Source organism: Clupea harengus, chromosome 15, assembly GCF_900700415.2.
Source record: "Clupea harengus chromosome 15, Ch_v2.0.2, whole genome shotgun sequence".
Taxonomy (NCBI): Eukaryota; Metazoa; Chordata; class Actinopteri; order Clupeiformes; family Clupeidae; genus Clupea; species Clupea harengus.
This window is the reverse complement of record NC_045166.1, coordinates 22,067,488-22,092,487: the sequence shown is the minus strand read 5'-3', so window position 1 is coordinate 22,092,487 and position 25,000 is coordinate 22,067,488. Positions and strand designations below refer to the sequence as shown.

The window sequence follows — 25,000 nt, the reverse complement described above, 5'->3', positions numbered from 1 at the left end:
CAACATCAAATGTTCTGCGAACTGGCCAAGTTGTTTACGCTAACATATGTACATCGGCCCCAATGAGCTCAGATGATTCTCATCCTCTGGGGTACCACGTCACATAAAACTCTTCATCTGTCTGTCTGATATGCACAGAGTGTGAAGGGCGACAGGAATGAAGGGTGTGTGTGCCTGTGTGTGTGCGCATGTGTGTGAATTATGGCCTCCTCCATGGTCTTGGCGGGCAGGAAATCCATCATGCTTCAGTCAAAACCCTCCAGGCTCTCTTTCTAAAGCCTCCTCTGGTTCGTCAGAGAAAGTGTGGTCGGCTATTTGAGGTGTTGGGTGTTGACAGGACTTCCGCCCCCTCGCATGAAGTGCACTTCTTTAAAACTACCCCCAGTGAGATTATGTAATCCTAAAAGTGCAAAGCGTAAATAGCACTGTGCTACTCAGCCCAGCCATGCCTGTAAGATCTACTGTATATTACCATAATATAACTGGAATACTTATCACACCTCAGAGTATGCTCCTGGAAGTGTAGGTTAATACAGGCATCAATTGTTGGAGCAGGAATGGCTGTGAGGTATTCTGCCTCTCTCACAGTTGGGGGTTGCACTCGCACAAACTTAAAGTGCTCTTACTCAAACACAGGCTACTCTCTGTTAGATTAAATAATAGGCTACTTATATCTAATAGAAAAAGGCTGTTTAAGTTCTCCCGTGTTTAAAGTGCAACCAATAGTGGAGTGCTCGCATAACACTTATGTTTCATATGGCCAGAAAATCATTGTAGGATTCTTTTCTTTTTTTCTTCTTTTTTTTTAAAAGCAGGATTCAGTCCTACAGTGTGCAATTTGAATCAGTCTAATTCATTGGCATCATTATGGAAGATCATGCTGGGTGAGATGTACTACAATTTTTTTTTAAACATGGCTCTGATGGTTCACCTGCGTAGCTCTCTCAGAAAAATAATGAATTGTAGTCACTGTGTTCTTGTCATTGTCTTGGGGGTAGAAAATGGCCTCAACACTTAAAATAATTCCCAATGTTAACATCTTCTCTGTCGCACTGAAGCAAATCTCCAGCCAGGCAAATCAGCATCAATTCAGATGTGTGATGTTCCAAACTGTACTGGGATTTTTGCAAATGAGAAAACAAAACAAAAAACTTATACCTAACCCTGACACTCCCCTCAGTTGTCTTTGAAATCCATCTTGTCAACACAGAAGTGCATAAAAAACCCCATTATCTGAAAACCCCTTTCCCCTTTTACTTCCTGTACTTTCCCTTTTGTTTGTGATGTGTTTTGTCAACACGGATCGTTCCGAATCATCCACGTGTGAAAGAGCGATTCATTATTGATCGTTTTTCCCTCTTGGCGTGACCTTATGCTCCGGGGGGGGGGGGGGGGGGGGGGGGGCGCAGCGGAGAGAAAGGCTTTTGCTATTAGTGGGATTTGCCTCTGCCTCTTGGACTGTAAATGTGAAACTCATTTCCACCGACCTTTTCCCCAACAGAAGAAAAAAACACTTTGTAGTTAGTTTAAGTGAGCTGCTGTGCACAGATTCAATCCAAGGGATTAACAGGGCAGCAACTCATTCAAGTTTCGGTGGATTGCAGCTCGGTTCATTCGGTCTACCATGGGTCATGGATGCTTTGGTCAGCATAGGCCTCTCTTTTATCTTATCTCTGAATTGTTCACTCTCCTTTTAAGAACATTTCCTTTTTTTCCCTCCTTTTATTCTCCACTCAGGCTGACATTTACCTTGGTCCTCATCACCTCATCGATTGGCCTAATGTTATTATCGGCTCACTCAATATCACTTAGCAAGGGATTTATCACTTTTAAAAATTGAACTAGGCTGTCCTTAAACGTGTCTTCCATTTCCTCCCAAAGCTTTTTCTTTTTTCATTTGCTACAGCAGAAGATCTAAAAGGATTCGCTCAGTTATTGGAGCTCTCACTTGGAACTTTGCAGACATGCTGCCGAGGAACTGTGCGGATTTGTTGTAATTTGCTGTTAACCTGTTAATCATTTTGTCTGCAACTACCAGCCCAGCAGACCTAAAGTTACTGCCGCAGTAGGAGTGCAGTAGTTTCAGCCAATCAAAGCCTTAATGTCCGGCTAATTAGAGGCTTTCGAGTTACTAGCAAATATAGTTGTAGAACTGTGGAGCATAAAGTGGAATCGAGTATTGCTCACACAATCACTCAAGTTTCTACTGATCCTCACACCATTTTAGAGTATGTTTAAGTTTGTCATCTCCCTATTTCTCCTAGGTGATCTATGCGCTGAACACCAAGAACGACGAGCATGAGGCTGCCATCCAGACATTGAAAGAGGCGCACGAAGAGGAGGTGCAGCAGATCCTGTCGGAGACACGTGAGAAAATAATGCATTACAAGAGCAAGATCACCGATGAGATGGACCTCAAGCGTCGCATCCAGTCACTGGAGGAGTCCATGGAGCTGCACGAGAGAATGAAACGGCAGGTATGACCTCCACACAGATGTCGCGTTACACATGACGGTATGGGAGTCCAAGTTATTGTAACATAGCGCTGCTTTGCCTAACCATATTTAGTAAGGTCCCAGGCTTATCCTGATGATGAGGCATGCTTATACCTAACTCACAGTGTAGCGGTTGACTTGATATTCCTGTATTTTCCCTCAGCACTTTTGGAGGGTTGGTGCTGTGAAGGGAGGTTAACCGCTTCTGTCTTGTAGGCGCTGGCCGAGTTCGAGACCTACCGGCAGCGCGTGGAGGACATGCAGCTGTGCACAGAGGCGCAGCACACGCAGCGTGTGGTCAGCATGTCGCGCGAGGTGGAGGAGATGCGCCGCAACTTCGAGGAGAAGTTGCGCTCCTTCGGCCAGTCGCAGGGCCAGTTTGAGCAAGACAAGCGGCAGTCCCTCGAGGAGGTGCGCTCCTCCCACCGTCAGGAGATCCAGGACATGCTGCGCAGCCACCAGAGCCATAACCACAACTACAGCAAGGACCAGGAGAAGCTGGGCCAGCTGCACAAGACCGAAGTCGAGGCGCTGAGCGAGCGCGTAGACGATCTCAAGCAGGACAAGAAGCGCCTGGTGGACGAGTACGAGGCTAAGCTGACCAAGGCGCAGGCCTTCTACGAGCGCGAGCTGGAGGCCATGAAGCGCACACAGCAGCTGACCGCCGACAACCTGCTGGCTTGGAAGAAGACGGAGGCCGAGCTGCGCCGTGAGTTCCAGACACAGGAGGCGGCGCTGCAGAAGACGCTGGGCAAGCTGCGCGCCGAGCTGCTGCGCGTGCAGGAGGAGGCGCGCGACAACCGCGAGAAGTCACACAAGCTGCAAGCTTCGCTCGTCACTGCCGAGAGCACTGTCAAGGTAACGCAGGGACGTGGCTGGGGGGGGGTTTAGCAGGTAGTTCAGGCCCTAGTGCTTGAGGGATGGAGTGTTGAAACAATGTCAAAGCCAAAGCAAGATATTGGGTATTTAGGGGAAGTATAGGGGCATTGCCCCCTGTGCTTTATAGGAGAGTGGGACAAGGGCCTCTCATGTTAACATCATCCCTGTCAGTGTGATTGGAGGAGGTTTATTAGCAAGTCTAGGACTACATTTCAATCTATCTAGAACTGACAGAAAAGTGTGTGGAATGTAGAGACAAATGACAGGACGTTTTCAGGAAAAATACAAAAGGGATTTTCATTGATTGATTGGACATTGGTAGGAATGCTGGATCAGGAGTCTTATGGTTGACATTGAATAGTTATAGACTATATGCTTGCAGTTACAAATCCATGGCAACAGCAGGTATCATGGTGGGGACAGTCTGACACAGTCGATAACATCTTCACTACAACCACCATTTGTGTGCATTAACTTTGTGTGAATAAGTGTGAGATTCTCAGATCAACCTAACAGGAGGTGTGTTCTTCAGTAAAATATAGGAGTCATCCTAAAAAAAACATTTCACCCCTTCCCTTCCATTCCCTTCCCTGCTTCCTGATGTTGTCCAAGGATGGCCCAAGGATGGCCCAAGGATGTTAATCCTACTAAATATCACATTTGTTCCAGTTGACTCTCAAAGGCTAATGATAATAATTAGCAAAAATCTGATCTTTGATGTGAGAGAAGGACCGGTACGGAGATAGATATATGGTTTGATCTAATCCGAGGGTTAATTAAAGCCTTCCCTAATAAGAATCCTTAATCACTTATTGTTCTCTTATCTTTGGTCACGCTCGCTTTGAAAAGGCAGCCTGAACGTGTTCCCCTCTGTTTCACTCCATTGTCAAATCATAATGCTAATGTCCTTTAAAGGCCAAGTAGGGTGAGGATGAGGAGACTCAGCTTCCTCTGAGCTTGTGTTTCAGCCTTTGAAAAATCTCGGAGTGGCGCTGACGTCCAATCAAAACTTCAAAAGCCATGTGGCACGTGGGAAAGAGGCCTAATTAGTCTGCAAATAACACCCTAATGGAAACAAAGTCATTCCGTAATAAATGTTCTGCCTGGCCGTCCCAGGAACAGCGTAGCCAGCCACACAAAGTGTCTGTTATTTATCATCCTAATTAGACAAGAGCAGCGTGGAAATTATGCAGCGGCGAGATAAAAAATAAAACGCTCGCTTCGAGAGAGACCTGTCGGGCTTCAGTTCCACCACGCGGGTTAAGTGAAAGGACTTGCCGAGGTTATTTGTTTTAAACCGATTCTCGTTTTTTGTAATGTTTGGTTATCTATCAAATAAAGGTAACTCATTTGAAATGGCTTACCAGTGTTTCTTTGGATTGTTTTGGCTGTTTCCGGAAGCCACCAAAGACTAAGCCAGAAAGATATGTAAATTCCTTGTCTGCATCCGTCAGATACCTGATTGAATAGACTCACATTATTACCTTAGGCAATGTAGTGCAAGCTGTCCATTGCTTTCTTTTCCGGAGACTGGAGCAAATACAAACACTGTGCAACTAGGATGAGTTCCATGTCAATCAAAAGTATTGTCGATTATTATTGATTTTGCCATCGTTTTGTAGGGAGAGAATGTACCGCAATGACGGATAGGCATTCATTGGTCCACATGGTTAAAACCCATATGAAGATGGTCACTAGGCTCTCTTGAGGTAACACTTGCTGGCGATCTGCAGAGGTTGTTCCAGGGAGATACACAGGTGCAGCGTGCAAGATTATGTCCGCCACGCCGCAAGAATTGGATTTCTCATCACGCCAGAGAATATAAATAAAACAAGCAGCCCAAACATAGGCGAGGATTAAACTGTGTTTTTTTTCCTCTCCGCCTCGGACGCCTCATCAGTCGCACCTGCTTCACCACCTCCATGGTGTGTGTGTGTGTGTGTGTGTGTGTGTGTGTGTGTGTGTTGGGGCGGGGGTGGGGGGTGTAGAAGCTCTTGGACACGCAGATTTCCTCCCTCCTCCTGGACACCTGCTCAAGCGAATTCTCAGTGCCAGCTTCCGAAATGCCACGTTGTTCCGGTGCCATGCCGGTGGGCGGGCACACATGCCAGTCATTTTGGGCAGGAAAAGCAGAAAAACGCTGACCTTTAGTACTATTAGCCAACTGTTTATTTTCCTTATTTACAAATAGAGAAGTTAATTAGTGTTATTCTCCATGAACTTTGTAGTTATGAAGCTCTTGAAAAGTCAGTGCCCAACAACAGGTGCTGCTTGGCTTACTCTGGGGCTGGGCTGAAATAAAACAACATGAAGGGCATCCTTATGATACTGATGGTCTAGGCACTACTGTATACTGAGCATACAGTGGAGAAACACACAGCAACCGATGTGTGCTCATTTGTTTCTGCCTTTTCCAAGGAAGGCCATTCTTTGTGTTTACCATAACGGCGGGTGGCAAGATAATGTAGCCTATTCAGCTGTACATTGAAGGCCCATTTAAGAAGCAGTCACTGTCTTCATGCGCATGGGAAGGCTAAATGGTTATTATTTCATGAATAATGGATTCTGGCACGAACAGCTCACTGTAAGTGTGCCGTGCTGAAAGCTGTCCAATTAAGACGGGGAAAAGCAACCAAATCATCCTCAACCACCAGCCCACCACACCACACCACAACCCCCACCTTCCTAATAACCTGTTAGCTGGCAACAGGACTCTGAAAAGATAAGACAGTCACAGAAAGACGTGTGTGTGTGTGTGCGTGTGTGCATATGCAATTGTGTATGTGTGTGTGTGTGTGTGTGTGTGTGTGTCCCATACGTGTGCGTGTGTGTGTGTGTGAGCGAGAGTCGATGAGATAAAGAATGACTTAGAGGAGGGGAGGGCCATTCAGCAAGATGATGGGAATGAGACGGAGGGAGAGAGTGTGTGTGTGCGAGTGTGAAAGAAAACAGATCGCAATTGGACAAAGGTGCCGGAGGAAGGGAGGAGAGGGAGAATACGTGATGGATGGCGAGATGGCAAGCAGAGATATGGAGAAGTGGAAGAAGGCACACTTGAAAGGGGCTGAATGCAGTGCAGAGTGACAGGAGAGAGAGAGAGAGAAGAGAGTCGGTGTGGGGAAGCTGAGTGAGACAAGTTAGAGAGTGCATTGGAAACCGATAATGGAGAAAACAAAAACAAAACAAAAAAAGTTTACAGTGAATAGAGACATATATAGTGTATAGTGACTTGCAATGCTCTGTTTATTTCTTGAGCTTTGAATGTTTAATGTGACCAGCTGTTTGTGTCTGTGTCTGTGTCTGTGTGTGTGTGTGTGTGTGTGTGTGTGTGTGTGTGTGTGTGTGTGTGTGTGTGTGTGTGTGTGTGTGTCAGGACCTCCATAAGCAACTGGATGAGGTAACGCAGAACTCGGAGATCATCGCCATTCGCCAGAAGGAGGCTGAGAATGAGCTGGAGGCCACCAGAGACAGAGTGCAGCAGCAGGCCACGGAGATTCTTCTGAAAGCCAGTGAGCCAACACACACACACACCACAGGCGCGCACACACACACACACACACACACACACACACACACACACACACACACACACACACACACACACACACACCTCAGGCACATATACACACACACACACACACACACACACACACACACACACACCTCAGGCACACACACATGAATAGGCATACACACACATACACACAAATTCTCACACACACACAAATAGGCATACACACACACATAAGGTATATGCATGCACTTATATTCTCTTGCTCAAACATATACACACACACACACTCTCTCTCTCTCTCTTTCTCTCTCTCACACTCACTCACTGTCTAACACAATCAGCCGTCTAACACTCCTTCTCCCACAGGCAGTGTCTTGCTCGGGTAATCTCCTTCCATGAGCCCTGCGGTTCCCATTTACTTAGAGACTCACAAAAGGCAGTTTTCGCCTCTGGTCTTTTATGTGATGGTGATTAGCTAGCGCCCGATACACTGCCGCTTTGCCATCCCTGTGATGTGTGGGTCACAAAGCTGCAGCCATCCACTGGGCTGTCAGCGAGAGCTCTTTCATCTGTCCACCTAGTCATTGGAGCGGCCATGCCTGTTACATGTGAGGGATGCTGTCTTGGCATCCCAGCAATGCGTTAGTTGTGTGTGTGTGGGGTGTGTGTGTGTGTGTGTGTGTGTGTGTGTGTGTGTGTGTGTGTGTCACCTCATTTACACAGACTGAAGAATGTTCCCTGAGGGAAAGAGGGTCCTCAAAGCCAGCCTTCTACCAGCTGTTGTACTCTGACCCTTAAAACAACCCATAACCCTTTGACCCTGTGTTGGTGTGTGGTGTTGTGTGCGCAACAGGGAGATTATATATTGTTCCACAAATGGAATCGCCTGTAACTAATTATCATTAATAATCAATGCTTATGTACCACTAATAATATTAATAATATACAAATAATTTATGTCTTACCAGGGGATTAATTTTGGCTTACAATTACTTGTCATTGTAATCATTATTCACATTCAGTTCTTTCTCAGAACCCAGAAACAGTAGAGAACAATTGACATGGGTGTGTTGGATTTTGTTTTCTCATTTTGGTTAACTTTTGTCTCTATTTTTGTTTTCTCATACTTGATGTGATAACACATTCACAATAGGCTCTCACAATAACTCATAATTTGCATTACACATGCAAATTACACACAGACCTAAAAAAAAAAGGAAAACAAAATGCCCGCTTAGGGTATATTTTAATGTTGCGTCCTGAACAGCAACACTTAGCAGAAACAATAGCAATCCCCTCTGACTATAATTAGCTATCATTGTTTATATTGTCTGCTGTCTTTAAATTTTAACGACGTGTTGTCTCTCCTCTCTCAACATCAGCTCTGTAATTCCAACTGTACACACAGCCTTATTCTCCATAATAAACTACCAGCCCTTTTAAAGAAAACACATGAATTATGTATAAGAATTCACCGCAACCATGTACAGTGCCTCACAGCAATATATCTGAGGCATTACGAACCAACGAGCCCGGAACCATCGTCATTTTCATTTTTTTCAGATTAGTCTTCATGAAAAACGCTCATCACCTCCGTATAGACTTGGGCAATGTACAACGAGTGCATTAAACCTCCACCCCTAAATGGGCCTCAGCATCTGTTTGTGTCTGTGCACCCTGGGGCCTGTGCTGGCGTTGCGTCGGAGGCTCTGGCTCTACCTGCACTATCGATCGGACCAGTAGCCATCCGTCTCTCTTTGAGGGAGGGCTTAATGCAACGTAATGTCCCCATAACGGCCCTCTGTTTCATTTCGCGTCCGCGGCACCTGACATAATGGCCGAACTTTGGATTTGGTACTCCTGGATCCTCCGGGCTCCTGTTGGCCATTAAAACCGGAGCTGTGTGCGGTTATGAGGCAGGAAGAGGGATGGAGGCACTCGGGGTTTTTGCGCTGTGGACATAGGCATGTTTTTCTCCCCATCTCATTTCAACCTCATTTCACCAGGATTAACTGCCCAGTAATGAAACTGCTTTCCAGTAAGACCCCCAAGGGATCTTGTGGCCTGTAACCTACATTCATTTTGGGTCCAAACCCTCAATTGGGTTTGTTTGGGCATGGAGCATTACTTATGTTCAGTCTGATAAAAAAAAAAAAAAAAAAACCTTACCTGGCCATTGTTGTAGTCATTTTCTTGCCATTATTTTAGTAAGTAGATTTTTTTAAAGGATTTGTCCATCAGGAACTCTGCCTTTTTTAGATTCATTCACTTTCAATTTGAAGAATTTCTCAATTTTGCACAGACTCTGAGAGCTTCAATTTGCAAACATGATTGAATTAAGGACAAGAAAAATTACACACAGAGAAATATCCCGTACGTCATGGACATTTCTTTTTTTAGACGCAAGGGCAGGATCTGCCATTTGCACAGTTTCATTAGGACAGCAGAAGCCTTTAAAGACCTTTTTCATCTCCGAGGCAATGCTGCCTGCCACATTGTAGAAAGGGTCTGAATTGTGTTTTTTTCTGCACTTAGTCTACCTGTTTTTCTGTTTCTCCGCTTAGGCAGAGAAACTGATCTCAAACTTATGTGCTTATGCAGAGATATCAGCAGCCATCATGTATTTGACTACAAGGGATGTTGAGTACATTTGTGTGGGAAGAGAGAGAGAGAGAGAGAGAGAGAGAAAGAGAGAGAGAGAATGACTCTGTTGGGATTAATCACGTCTCATTAAATCCACACATGATTCGGTTCATGCTTTCCATCACTGGGCTTGATCACGTTGATCAATATTTTAGTAGCCATTATGCGGGTGATTGAAAAACACACAGTCCTGACAGCTGCTGGCATTAAACATGAGATGAGGTAATTGGCTCTCTATTGGAGAGGTAGGTGACCTGCAGTAACCTGTGATTTTATGGTATTCTCCCATCCTGTACGGGCACCGCACATCTGCAGCCAAATTGAATGAGCTCATTACCAACACAAAACCTGGTACATTACAGGCCTCTGAATGGGGTTGTGATGATACATTGATTCAACTACTTTTTGTCTTTTGTGTCTGTGTGTGTGTGTGTGTGTGTGTGTGTGTGTGTGTGTGTGTCCTTGCATTTGTCTGTGTGCGTGTGTGTGTGTATGCATGTTTGTGTATACGTTTGTGTATGCGTGCTTGTGTGTGTGTGTGTGTGTGTGTGTGTGCGTTTGTATACGTGTGTGCGCGTGTGTACGTGGATATATCCAGGTCAAATCGGCGGTCTGCAGGCCACCCAGATGACCCATGAGGCGGCGATAAGGGACCTGGAGTCGGAGAAGTGCCGCCTGAAGGACAAGGTGCAGCGACTGGATGAGGAGAGGGGAGCCATGCAGAACAAGAGTCACGCGCTGGAGGAGAGACAGAGGCAACAGATCCTCACCCTGGAGAAGGTGCAGCATTCCCATATACACACTCCACACACTCAGTCTATACGTACATACTCATGTGCAAACACAGCATGTACCATCGCACACACACACACGCACACACACACGCACACACACACACACACACACACACACACACACACACACACACACACACACACACACACAGTGTGCTGCACAGTGAAGCGCCACTTGCAAGGGACCCTTTTTGGATTTCCGTGATCACATCTAGAGTGAGTAGCTTAAAATGATTAGAAACATACAGTACATTTTGTCCATAGCCATACCTGAGCACTTTGCATGAAGCAGCAGCAGCAGCAGCAGCAGGCAATAACTCATATCTGCAATGACAATCACTTTCTGCCTGGTGAACATCAGTTGGTACCACAAAGTCATCACCCCCAAAATAGAGCCTTCTATATTGGCCTCCCAGTTGCATCGACCGGCAGTGGCCCTGCCACCTATATTTAATTCAAGGAGACCTTCCCGCATCTAAAAATGCGAGTTTCTCAAGTGCCACGTCGGCCCCTTGTTGAGGGGGATCTATAAACGACATGGCTTTTTATAACTCTTTTTCAAACTGATATCACAGTGCTCGGCCCACTCTTTCTGTTGAGTGTGTTTGTTCGTCCGACTCTGCCAGAGATAGCATTAGCGGCCTGTCCAGGCGCGGTGAGGCTCTCAGCGCCGTCTCAGTGTCCCTGACAAGGTCTTCTGCATTTTGGGTACCTTACAGCGTCTGTGTTCAATTATGGATGGGACTCAGAATGCCTCAGTGAGGAGATTTCTGAAAGCTGTTTGGGTCTTTCTCTCCCTTTTTCTCTCCTTTATGGGCTCTGTCTCTTTCCCTGTCTCTCTGTTTGTCTTTCTCTCACACATATTCACAAACGCACCCATTCACACTCATTGCCTCTCTTTACGTGTCACACAGGCACATACATTACACGCTGGAACACACAGGCTCCGTAAAGTTCATAAGCAAAGCCGCTTGTAGTCATCACTGTGATCATCATCACAAACGTGTCAACAGTTTGACCTTAGACCATGGCAGCACCCAGAGAACCGTCCGCAACATGTACTACACCTCATTATGAGAACAAAACGAACAAAACAAAACCACACCAAACATAATCGTGCAATCTAACTGTGAATGTCAGGGGCAGTGTCGTTTTTCGACTCGGCTAAAGGTGTCCCCTGTCACGGCCTGAGCCGGTGTCCTTTAAAAGCAGACTGATAATGTCAGCCGTCCCATCTGTCCGGTGCCACCCGTGTCCCCCGCCCCCCCCCCCCCCCCCGCAGTCTCTTCCGTCCCTGTCCCCGTCCTCGTCCCGAGAGTCTCACTGTTAATCTCCCTCGGTGCTCCCGACAGGCCGCGAGTCTTTCAGCTCTTTTGCTCTGACGCTCTCTCACTCTTTGATCTCTAGCCCTCCTTCCGCTCCCGTTCCCTGGAACACTCAAAGATGGCTCCCTCCTCACTCTTCTGCTCTCTCACTCTTTCCTCCCCTTTCCCCCTCACGCACACTTTCGGCTTCTTTTCGTTGGCTCCCGTGTCCACACTCTCTCCGAGTTTCAACGCTCACTCTTTTTCTCTCTCTTTCTCTTCCTATTCAAGACCAGATAAGAAGGGTATTCTTGCCAGTCTGCCCTTGAGTAGCGGGTTGCCATGACAACGTCTTGCGAAATGCAGGCGCTGAGAGAAAGCGTAGCGTAGCGGTCCATTCCAGTCCGTGAGCTCTCACCTGTTTCTCTCTTGTCTGGACTGGTCAGCAACCCGAGTAATATTTTGTTGTTGTTGTTGTCGTTGTTGTTGACATGTTTGTTTTGGCTGTGGGGTTTCCACGCTGTCGGTTGCTTGTTGAGATAGCAGATGAGGTGGTGGAACTGGGCACTGATCAGTGGCTGTCTGCCGAGCCTCCTGCGGGGTGAAAAGGAGCCTCAAGCTCGTGTCGCTGCTTGGAAACAGAGGAAGGTCGCTCTCGGGCGCGGGCGGTGGAGCGCCGGTGAAGCAGAGCGCAGTTGTGATTCGTGATTCTATTGCACTCTCTGCTCAAGGCCTCACCAGTACAGAGGTCGCTGCTTACACCTCCGCCGCATAGAATCGAGGACATGTGCATGCAGCTGCACGTGCGCACACTCATGCATGCATAGACACACACACTAATGTTCCTCAGCCCTAACTTTTAAATTCCAATTAAGTAGTCCTGTGAGCTCTTTTTTCAGTATATATTGAAATAATTTTTTCAGAATATTTTCAGTTTAGTTAAGTCAGCACCTTTATTTTCATTTACAATGATAATACTACACAGAAGGGTAGTGCTTATGCCCCCGGGTCTAGAGACCGGTGAACGACCCAGGTACCCAGGTTGTTGGTAAACCACAGTAGTTCTCCCGGGTCTAGAGACCGGTAAACGACCCAGGTACCCAGGTTGTTGGTAAACCACAGTAGTTCTCCCTGGTCTAGCTCAGCTTTCCAGTCACCTTTTTTGTCATTTTTTTCATCGCCTCACTCCATTAATTTCATCTCCCGATCTCCGTCTTCAAACGGCTCATTAGCCGTATCAGGTGGGCCGCAGCCTCGCCGGCTCTCTGTAGATTAGATTCCCTCGCCGCCGCCGCCACCGTGTCTAATCAAGAACTTCATCTGATGAAAATGAAACACGTAGGGCTCTGTGCCTCATGTGAGCTGTTCGGGAGAGGGGGAGGGAGGGAGGGGGCGCCTGCTGTTCGAAAGCACGGAGCCATTTTTAATTCATCTGTGGGGAGCCTTGGGCATAGCGGGGGCGAATTCAATCATAATGTAACAGTTGAGTTACAGGACTGTGAGACTACAGTTAAAGCTCATTGGCCTTTTTTTTTTTTACTACACCTCAGACTCTCACATGGAGATACATTTGGTCTGAATTGTTTTTCATTTTTTTTTGTGGTGAGTTGCCACTGCTAACGACTAGCAGGTAGGAGGAATGGTGGGAAGCAGTGATTTCACCTTCATTGGAGTTTGCCTGTGATAGATCCTCACTGCGAGTACCGCTAGGCAAAACTGGAAGAATATGGAATCATTTGAAATATAAATTAGAATGACAAAAATATGTGTGTGTGTGTGTGTGTGTGTCTTTTGCGCAGGCTCTGCGCGAGGAGAAGCAGTCGTACGAGAAGGAGATGATGAACATGCGTGCCAAATACGAGGAGGACGCAGCGCACTTCAAGGAGTCGCAGAGCCGCGCCCTGGAGGAGATCTCCAAAAAGCACCGTGCCACGCTGGAGAGCACCCAGAGCGCTTCCGAGAAGGATAAGAACAGGCTGCTGGCCGTGAGTGTGCACAAGTATTACCGTCCTGAAAACATACGAGTAGGCACACAAGCAACTATATTCAAAACACGAGTATGCTGTACTCTGCTGCAACATACCCATAATTAGTATGTAACTCACTTCAGCATGCATAATGAGTGTGCATAGTGGTGTTGTCAAAAAGTTGTAATGTAGAAGAAGTATGATTTGTTATGGTATACTACCAAGAACTTTGCCTTTTTACATTAGTATATCTCTTATGGAATTACCCCGCTCACTACACTCAAAAATGAGTGTGCATTCGACTGTACTCTGCCTACACTCACTATATACTCTACAGTGAGCCCAAATCAGTATACATTCCCCAGTATGCGCTTATGTTCGCCATAGAGGTCTACTGTATGAACAAATGAGGATATACTCCACTGGGCTTAAATAATGTAGGTGACCACTTTAACTTACACAAGGCTATACAGTATGTGCCAACACAATTCACAAACCAGTTAGTCCCGCACATTTACTGAACAAATACATTCACAAAAATGACTCTTGCACTCATAAGCACACATTCGTATCTTACAAGCCAGCCTCTTCAGGCACCTCACTGCATTCTCACTGATGCCTTGGCGTCCTATTTCATCTGTCTCTGATATTTACACACGGGGCCCATCCTCCACGGTGCTCGCTTGTAGTCACCCAGCTGCAGGTTCTTTCCCCGCCTGGCACAGCTAGTGCGATTCTGCCCACGTTTCCCCTGCAGCTCGAGAGCTACGAGGGCAGTGGTAGTCACTGGGGAGTGGCGGTTGTAGGAGTGAGCTGGCCCGAGCAGAAAGCAGACTCCTCGTACACGAGAATAAGGAGCTACCGATGGCAAGGGAATGTCAATCAGGGAGCTCGACTCGTCAGACTAAAGCACCAGGAGGTTCAGTCAGAGGCAGAGAGAGAGAGAGAGAGAGAGAGAGAGAGAGAGAGAGAGAGAGAGGGACAGGGAGATGGAGGGAGAGATATGAATGGAGAGAGAGTAAGAGAGAGAGAGAGTGTGTGTGTGTGTGTGTGTTTTTGTTTGTGTGTGTGTGTGTGTGTGTGTGTGTGTGTTTCCATGATCATGTGTGAGAGAGAGAAGGAGAGAGGAATAAACAGAGAATTTTTTAAAAAGAAAGAGAGCGATAGTCGGAGGAGAAACACTGGCCTTGTTTTGTCTCATCAACATTTGTCATAACCACAGTGTTGACAATCAATCACAGCCTGGTTGTAAATAGTACTAAAATTATAACAGACGAGAAACACTGTTTTCTCCTTCTGCCACACAAACTTAAATGTCCCTCTCTCTTTCTTTCTCTCTCTCTCTCTCTCTCTCTCTCTCTCTCTCTCTCTCTCTCTCTCTCTCATTCCTCCATCCTTCTGAGCCTGTCAGCACAAACAACACGGAATTCTAGGCTTCAGCTTCACGCATCATGCAGCCTGTCATCTCGCTGTCACAAGTGTCCCATGTGGACGTGCGTCTTTTTGTGTGTGTGTGTGTGTGTGTGTGTTTGTGTGTGTGTGTGCGCGTGTGTGTGCATGTGTGTGTGCGTGCGTGTGTGTGTCTATGTTACTATGTGTGTTTGCATGTGTGTGAGGACATCTGTGTGATGCCTGTGTTTTGTCTAGTTCTGCACTACCTTTCCCTTAGACAGAAACAAAAAAGCACACACAGTCACACACGCACGCACGCACGCACGCACGCACACACGCACACACGCACACACACACACACACACACACACACACACTCACACACACACACACACACTGTTTCTAAAGGTTATCAGATAAGAGCTTGTTAACAGGTGGCAGCATCAATCAAATCCCTCTCCCGAGTATTGATCTGCAAAAAGCAACATTGCGTGTGTGTGTGTGCATATGTGTGTGTATGTGTGACTTTCTGACTGTGTGTGTCATACATGGTTAGGAAATGGTCATTGATGCTATCTATGTGTGTGTACATGTCAGAGAAAGAGCAAGGGTGTGCAATGTGTGCGTGTGTGTGTGTGTGTGTGAGCGTGCACATGCAAGGGTATATACTCCAGGTGGGGAGACTTCAGCCGTGTTTTTATCCGGTCTCACACTCACGTCTCATTAACTTCAGCGATGAACATTCATCTCACCGGCAAATGCTGAACACACACACTCTCTCTCTCTCTCTCTCTCTCTCTCTCTCTCTCTCTCTCTCTCTCCCTCCTTCTCTCCCTCCCTCACACACACAGACACACCTCAGACACACAGAACTACCGATCCAACCCATCCTTGTATAATATGTGTGACATCACTGACGGGCACTTTCCATATGAAGAAGCCCTGCCACTACAGAGCACAGTATCATAGTATTACACATCGCAACAACTCGCCTGCTCTCTCAAAAAGCAGCTCCTGCATTTACTAAACTGTCTGTTTTGATATCATCAGCAGAAAACATATTTAATGAAATAACGCAAAGACGTGCTCGATTGACTCAGCCAAAACACAATCTGTCATCTCACTCTCTCTCTCTTTCTCTCTCTCTCTCACTCTCTCTCTCTCTCTCTCTCTCTCCATCTCTTTCTTTTTCTCACTCTCTTTTTTCCTTTTTTTTTTTTTACGCTTGAGCTGCAAGCCAACCCAAAATTTGTCACATCACTCTCCAGTTTTCTGTATTTTTAAACCCTATCAAAACATTGCTTAATCTTCCAGTGATTAAATACCAGACAGACACATAAGAGACCAGACAGGAGGAGATGTAATGGGTTTCTGTCTGAAGCTGGGGCAGAGACTCGATATCGGGGAGTGTTTTGACTTTGGGGTAGTGTTCCCAGAGGTAGTGTCATTGGCCGACATAAAAACAGCACCGACACGTTTTGCACGTGCGTGTATTTGTAGGTGTGTGTGTGGCTTATATACATGTTTGCACGGGTGGCCCGTGACATAGGCGGTTGCCTAGGGCACAAAATGGCAAAGGGGGACCACAGAAGATAATGAGGCTATGTACTGTATGCAAATAATTCCAAGACGAGGCTGTAGACCAGTGGTCACCAAACTTTTTTGGCCAAAGATCACAAACTCTGCCTTGGTGACAGGCAAGATCTATTGAGGCGTTGAGAGAAAAAGACTGTCCAGAGTGTACTTACAACTTAACTTTTTATTTAGCCTAATTGTAATTGAGTGAAATTAAACACTTTGGTCCAGCTTTCAAATTGATGTGACCAAGAACACACTAAATCACTTAATTTCAGTGCAAAATAAAAAGGAAAATATTTGTTAACCGCACACAATATTTGCAATGAGCAGGCTGGATATGAACTGCTTTTTTTATCAACTGAAGTTACAACACAACACTGACAATCTTTGTTTTCAGATTATTTGACAGTTGTTTTGAGGCTCCCATGTTGCCACTCTTCAGAGGAGAATCAAGGAGAAGCACATCTTGCAATTGGCTACCTTAAATAGTTTTTCTAATGATTGAATGCACCTTTATATGGAATTGAAGGCTTAACAAGCTAATCAGACTAATTATGTGTTGCAATTATTCAGTATTGAGTAGTTACAGGTATTCAAATCATGAAAATGATTAGGGTGCCTAAATATTTGCACAGCCTATTTTTCACATTTGATTTCATTTCAAATACTGCTACACTAAATATCTTTGTCTGGAAAACACCCCAGTACTCGGTGTTAAATAGAAAATAAATAATATACCACTGTGATCTTTTTATGGTGAAGACAGAGTAAATTATCATGCAGCCTCAGAGAGTGCCAAAACTTTTAATACGACAGTATGCGTGCATATTAATATTTCGAAAACCAACATGGTAATTGGAATGAAGTGGGAGTGGCCGATAACTAAAATAAGCGCAAACGTACTCATGTAACGTCACCTTTAACATTATTTTTAATATTTAGAAACACGTTGCGATGTTAAACGAGTCGTAGAAGTTAAAATAGACAAATATCTGTCTCGAAAACCGTTCATTTGGGTAAGCTAATACATAACGTTAATCTATAAATAGACTTAGGATATCGGTTTATTTAACAAACTGGCCGATAACCAAGATAACAACGACATCCAAGAGAGCTCGAGGATGTTATGCACGCGAGTTGAGCCTAGTTGCGAGCTGTCAGACGAGCTGTCAGAATGTTGGAAATCTCTACATTGGTCAGACATTCTGCAACTTTACCCAATCCAACTGAACATATTGAACTCTTCCGACAGTACCCGACAATGACCAACAAACACCAACTGCTGGCGCACACTGACCCAACTGTTGGTGTTTGTTGGCGTTTGTTGGAGAATGTTGGCGTTTGTCGGGGCAGTGTGCAAGCTGCTTTAGAAGGGGCATTTAGTGGGAAGGCCTGATTTTGTGAGAAATCATTGGTGATTACGTTCATATCAACTCTACGGACATCCTCGGATTTAAATAGCTGCCGTTCATGAATCAGGCGGAGATCTTTTCTGACGTTGGTCTTCCGAAGTCCGTTCGAAAACATTTCAGAAGACACTTCAGAAAATGTTCAATTTTTTTCTTTTTTCTTTCTGTATTTAAAAAAAAATTTAATTTGGAGATCGACAGGGAAGGTCTTCGAGATCGACACGTCGATCGCGATCGACAGGTTGGCGACCTCTGCTGTAGACCATACATCCAATTACCATTACAGCCCAAAAGATTGATGCCAGCTCCACATCAAACGCGCACAGTTGGAGAAAGTACAAACTATTCCTGCAACTATTCCTGATAACTTGGGATCAGTGTTATGAATCTGCAGTAATAACAACATTACCAAAACATTTTGGCACCCTCAACTGGAGTTAGAGCATAGTGCGTATATATTACATTCTATTTTGCTATCTCAGCTAATTGTGGTGTACTTAAGTTGGTGACCATTGACCAATGTGGTATTTGTCAGTGATTTTTTTTTGCTGAGTGTGTGTGTGTGTATCAAGAGTGCGAGAGTGAGAGGTTCCCAGCTATGTGTGAGAAAAGTTGTGAAGAGTAGCACTCATGGTGTTAATGACATTACCAAAAAGGTTGGCATTATATATGCCTGCATGACAGGGTATTTATAAATGTGTGTGTTTGTGTGTGTGTGTGTGTGTGTGTGTGTGTGTGTATGTGTGTGTATGTGTGTGTGTGTGTGTGTGTGTTTGTGTGTTTATGCAAGAAGGGGTGAGGAGAGAAGGATGTCTGGAGAGGTGAAGTAAGGGAAGGATGAGAGAGGGTCAATGGATTACAGGAAATGAAAGTGAAGGTTTGATGGAGAAATAAGTGGATGATTGACTTGTCCTGTGTGAAAGGAAGGTAGGGGAGGGGAGGGGAGGCAGGGGGGGGGGGGGATTGAAGCGAGGAGAGGTAAGAGAGGAGGATGAGAGGTGACGAGACGAAGGAGTGGAAGAGAGGAGAGGGGTGAGGAAAGGAGAGGAGACTACACACTGAATGGTAGACAGATGAGAAGAATAAAGGGAACGAAAGCGGGGACCAGGGAGGTGATGATGGACGAAGAGGTGTTAGAGGGGATAAGGAGTGGAGGCAGGAGACGGGAGCAGAGCAGAGACAAATCAAGAGGGAGAGCTGGAGGAAGAGAGGAGAGATGAGGAGAGAGGGAAGGCAGCGGCATTGAGTGCCGGCTGAAGAGGAGTAAAATATTCAAGGCTTGTAAATATTAAAGGAGAAGCCTCCCAATGTGTGTGTGTGTGTGTGTGTGTGTGTGTGTGTGTGTGTGTGTGTGTGTGTGTGTGTGTGTGTGTGTGTGTGTATATTAAGTAGACTTAGGGTCATAAAACTGTGACGCCATTGCTGACGTCCAATGTCCTCTTTCAGACAAGCCTGCAGGCTATCCTCTCTTCTCCAGACACACACACACACACACACACACACACACACACACACACACACAAACCAAGGAGTAGTGTTGCTTCTCTCTCTGTCCCTCTTTATAAGCTTTCCAGCTGACTCATTGTGGCTGAAGTTGTTGGAAACCTGGCCAAGGACTTAGCCCTTTTTTTTGACACCACAGCCAGCCAGAGTTAGAGAGACAATCATTACAAACATTAGGTTGGACAGCCATGTCTCCTAGAGTAGATGCCCACTTTGGAAAATAAATCTCCAGAATAAATTCCCCTTGTCTCTGGAGGAACCCATGTTTATTCTAAAGCCGTTACCTGGAAACGTTCCTTTCCAAAGGGTTATCATAGCGATGGAGTGAACCATAACAGGAACGTTATTCAAGGAATTAAGAGGGGGGTTGGGGGAGGTGGGGGGTGGGGGGTGGGGTGTTGGGTAAGCCCGTCACCACAGTTACACAGCTCGCTCTCATCAAACTTAGATGAGGTCGCATTTGCATATCTGTGTTACGTGCGCGCACCAAATGCCACACGCGCGGCTCTCGCCTTCACGAAGGCAAAGACGCAAAGCCCATGAATGATTCATCCTAAATGTAGTGCTGCTCTTTGAGTCCTGTTCATTTATACATTGATGTGGCTCCATCGCTGTGCATATGGCACAAAGACACACACACACACACACACACACACACACACACACACACACACACACACACATACACACACGCACACACACACACACACACACATTAATCCCCATTAATTAACTTCTGTTGATACCCAGTGAATGTATCTGTCCAAGACTGATTCACAGGGGTTTAGTGTGTTACTCAGGTAGGTGAGAGTGGGATTCTCTGCTTGAGGTTATCTAGCCACTCATTTCAGGTTTAGGGATTGAATACAAATATTGAAAATACATTTTTTTATAGTGCAAAAAGTTGAAATTCTTCTCTCTGTGCATGAGATTCTGGCCATGGAATTCATGAGATTCATGATTCATGGAAGCATGATTTGTGCTCCGTTGTGTGCCCCTGTATATTTCAGCGATGGCTGCAGCTACATGTATTTTGACTGCAGTTGTTTAAATGCCAAGCGTTGCTCAACCGTCGCGGCCTGCTCTGGCTTAGCAGCTTTCGAGCGGGGCTGATGCGAAGACAGATAAGGATTGTGATTAGTCTGCCTCTGAAATGTCCTCCTGTGTGTGTGTGTGTGTGTGTGTGTGTGTGTGTGTGCGCTTGCCTGTCTCTTAAGAGCTTTCCTTCAGCAGCAGAAATACAACCTGTGTGGGAGACGACTCAATTGACATTCTCCCCCTCTCTCTCATATGTGAGATGTCAAAGCGACTCGTATCCATAGTTCAGGCCTGTTTATCTCATGCATTTTGAAAAGCCGCTCTTAATCTCCTTGCTAGGAAAACGCCAACATTTAATTTACCTCTGCCCTGCCTCCACCACCACCGCCGCCGCCGCCACCACACAGGTCCACCGTGACACGTGAGGGAGTCGCATGTGCAGTCTAGCCTCCCGCCTCAACACGCCGCTTTATTTGCATCTGACGGTTCAGCCCTCGTCAAGAGAAACTAATGCTCACTCGTATGCACGTCAACACGGCCACTAATTAGACAGCGAACATGCTCACACTCAGATGGGCTCAGAAATAATGCATTCACGTGTCGTATGAGTAGTTGTGTTGTGTTGATATTGATCAGTGCAGCTCCAGGCTTCAACTCCATTGGTGTGCAGTTGGAATGGGTTACATTACACTGTTGCAAACTCTGAATATTATTGGGTGAAAAGTAAGGCGAACTGGGTGCCACCCCTTGAGTAAAATATGCCCTCTGATTGGTGCGTTTCCAGGAAATGGAGCAGAAGTTTGAGCAGGAGCGACAGGCATTGGAGGAGCAGAAGAACTGTCTCCGGGAGCAGCTGGACGCTCTCCGAGAGGAGCTCTCCACCAAACTGGAAGAGGCCACCTGTGAGGTGAGAGACTACTCTTTACTCTCTCTCTCTCTCTCTCTCACTCACACACACACACACACAGACACACACACACACACACACACACTCACACACACACACACACACACACACACACACACACACACACACACACACACACACACACACACACACACATACATCCACACACACACACACACACACACACACATACACACACACACACACATCCACACGCACACACACACACACACATACACACACACACACACACACACATACACACACACACACACACACACACACACACACACACACGCATACACACATACACATTCAGAGCAACTTGCTCACCCCACTGCAGGTACACACAGACAAACACACACACACACACACATGTATACTGTATATACTCATGAGACAACCACGCACACAAGGTTAAAGAAAGACTGGACGATCTATTTGCGGAAAACACATTCAGCTCCATGTAAGACCTCGGCAGACACATAGGATGAGTCTTCACAAACACACTCTCGTGTTCCTTAGTCTAATTATGAAATGATACAGTGAAACTTCTGCTTGTATGTTTCCCTCTATCTCCTCTCTCACCGTCGTTAAAACACAGATGTCAGGGGATTATATGTTGACGGTCAGCAGCCTCTCCCTCTCAAGGCTGTGCTTGATGTGGTCAGTATTGAAGCCTGGAAGAGCCCCTGGTCAGGCTAGGTCAACTTGGTCTTGTGCACATACACAAGGGGCCACTCAGGAAGTATGAAGAGGGGATGAAAGGAGAGGACGAGAATGAGAAAAAAGGGGATGAAGAAGAAAAGTGGAGAGAAGGAGGGAAGGAAAAGAGGAAAGGAAAAAGAGTAGACTCAAGTACAGGCAAAAAGAGCTATGGAAAGATGAAGGGGAATGCAGATGAAAGAACAGATGAAAAAAAAAAGAAAGGATGGGAGTTAATGGATGAAGGATGACTATGGGTGTTTCTCTAGACTGATTAGTTTGGGCGTGCAGTTTTGCAGCTTTACATTGCAATCATTTTCTTTTGAATGTGCTTTGTTGAGACTGTCTGTGTGTGTGTGTGTGTGGGGGGGGGGGGGGGGGGGTGGTATGTGTGTGTGTGTATATGAAGTGTGTGTGTGTGTGTGTGGGTATGTATGTATGTATGTGCTTGAGTGTATGCAAACTGGAGCCACAGATGCTCAGCGCTCCGTCATTAGCAGCCACAGACCCCTATGATGACTTTGGATCCATTCCTCCCCCTCGCTCCATTAACCCAAAGCAGCGCTGCCTGGCCCACGGTCTGCCCACGGTCTGCCCACAGTCTGCCCACGGTCTGCCCACAGTCTGCCCACAGTCTGCCCACGGTCTGCCCACAGTCTGCCCACGGTCTGCCCACGGTCTGCCCACGGTCTGCCCACAGTCTGCCCACAGTCTGCCCACGGTCTGCCCACGGTCTGCCCACGGTCTGCCCACAGTCTGCCCACAGTCTGCCCACGGTCTGCCCACAGTCTGCCCACAGTCTGCCATCTCTCCTCTGAGTTGGGCAATCATGAAGCCCCTTGATGGTCTGGAGTAAATGAAACCAAGTGGCTGAGCCAGAGCATGCTGGGTCAGTTGGTTGTCTGACGTGGGGAGTTTTTTTTTACCTGGATTTGTCCAGGGAGAAGAGAGTGAGAGAGAGTGAGAGAGAGAGAGAGAGAGAGAGAGAGAGAGAGAGAGAGAGAGAGAGGGAGAGAGAGAGAGAGAGAGAGAGAGAGAGAGAGAGAGAAAAAAAGAGAGAGAGTTGAGTAGGCTGTGGGAGGATCACTGTAAGATCAATGTGAGATTTATGGAAGATCTGTGTAAGACTTGCTTGTGTCAGGTGAGATCTGTGTCGGGTAAGGTTTTTTAAAGATCCAAAATGGGCTTTCCAATGTGTGGGATACTCCTGCCATCACTGGCTGCCATCACTGGCTGATTTGTAAAGCATTCCCCAAGGCCTATGCCAGATAATGAATGACAGTTCCCCCCTCCTCTTTTTAATTCTGCGCTCCTATCCATTTCCTCTCTCTTTTTTTTTTCCTTCAACTTTTATTCCTTCCCCAGTTCTCTCTGTCTTCCCTCTCTTATTTTCTCTGCTATCTATTTCTGTCATGACTCATCTTCTGCTGCTGCGTTTCTATTCCACCTTTCTTCTCTGATGTCATCATCCATCATTTTAGTCTATTTTTTCCTCCTTCATTTCAACCATTTAAGCTCTCTCTCTCTCTCTCTCTCTCTCTCTCTCTCTCTCTTTCTCCCTCACTGTTCCTTGTCCCTTTCTCTTCTGTCCACTTTTCTTCCATTCTTTGTCCCATTAAGCCTTAAAGTAACACTATGCAACAATTTGACACTTTTTGAGGCATGGTTTTATAGGCAACTAGTTTTGATACCATCCTCAAATTCATTTTGATAGCATATGGTCATGTGAAGGACAGATCAACACCTGTGTCTTCCCCACTAGCCATCCAAGATATGCCCTATGTAGTTCTGTGTAATGGACTGGAACACCCTGCAAAAATGGAAGAAAAGCTTTCACACGCATGACATTGCCAGCTATACTGCCAAAAGACACCAGTTAGTGTGTTGGCAAGCTTCTATCAGTGTCAGCTGGCCTGTTGGTGGTGTTTGCAAGGTTTTTGCATGCCTTTTAGATAGTTAGCTTACTAGTTTTGGAACAGAACTCCGTATTTCTGCTTTACATTTCTCCACAGTTCTTTTCTTCCCTCAGTCTCACTCCCTGTCATCTTTTCTCACTTTTTTTTTTACCTCTCTGCCTTACTTCAACCTTCCATCTTTTTTTCTTTCATTGTACCGCTCTTTCTGTAATCCCTTTCTCTTCCCCTCACATACACACACTACTCTCTTTTCAAGCTCCTCTGTCCAACTTACTAGTTTTTCTCTCTGAGTAATTCTAAATCTCTCACACTCTCTCTCTCACTCTGTCTCTCTCACATACACACACATACACACACACACACACAAGAAACACATACACAACACACACATTTGTCTCTAATTTTCTCTCTCTTTCTCACTTTCTCTCTCTCTCTCTCACACACACACACACACCCACACCCACACACACTAACTGTGTCAATCTCTCCGTGTGTGTGTGCAGGTGTCTCGTCTGCAGGAGCTGCTGCGTGAGGGGGAGCAGGGGCTGGGCAGTGCCGCTGGGCAGATCAGTACCCTGCAGGAGGCTCAGGACAAGCTGCTGGAGGAACTCGACGCCACCCGCGCCCGCCTCCGAGAGACCAGCAACCTGCTCACCGCACTGCAGGTACACACACACACACACACACACACATACACACACACACATACAGAGCAACCTGCTCACCGCACTGCAGGTACACACACACACACACACACACATACAGAGCAACCTGCTCACCGCACTGCAGCTACACACACACACACACACACACACACATACAGAGCAACCTGCTCACCGCACTGCAGGTACACACACACACACACACACACACACATACAGAGCAACCTGCTCACCGCACTGCAGGTACACACACACACACACACACACACACATACAGAGCAACCTGCTCACCGC

General features: G+C 46.2%; 1 protein-coding gene across 2 annotated transcripts in view; it reads left to right on the top strand.

The window, feature by feature from the left end:
- fam184ab (family with sequence similarity 184 member Ab) overlaps window positions 1-25,000 on the top strand; it is a 116,379-nt gene that overhangs the window by 36,457 nt on the left and 54,922 nt on the right. For both annotated transcript variants that reach the window (XM_012829676.3, XM_031581144.2), the window contains exons 2-8: window positions 2,265-2,477; window positions 2,712-3,353; window positions 6,748-6,883; window positions 10,130-10,311; window positions 13,429-13,614; window positions 21,301-21,423; window positions 24,548-24,709. In XM_012829676.3, the coding sequence (XP_012685130.2) occupies window positions 2,265-2,477; window positions 2,712-3,353; window positions 6,748-6,883; window positions 10,130-10,311; window positions 13,429-13,614; window positions 21,301-21,423; window positions 24,548-24,709 (1,644 nt within the window). The remainder of the gene's footprint in view (window positions 1-2,264; window positions 2,478-2,711; window positions 3,354-6,747; window positions 6,884-10,129; window positions 10,312-13,428; window positions 13,615-21,300; window positions 21,424-24,547; window positions 24,710-25,000) is intronic.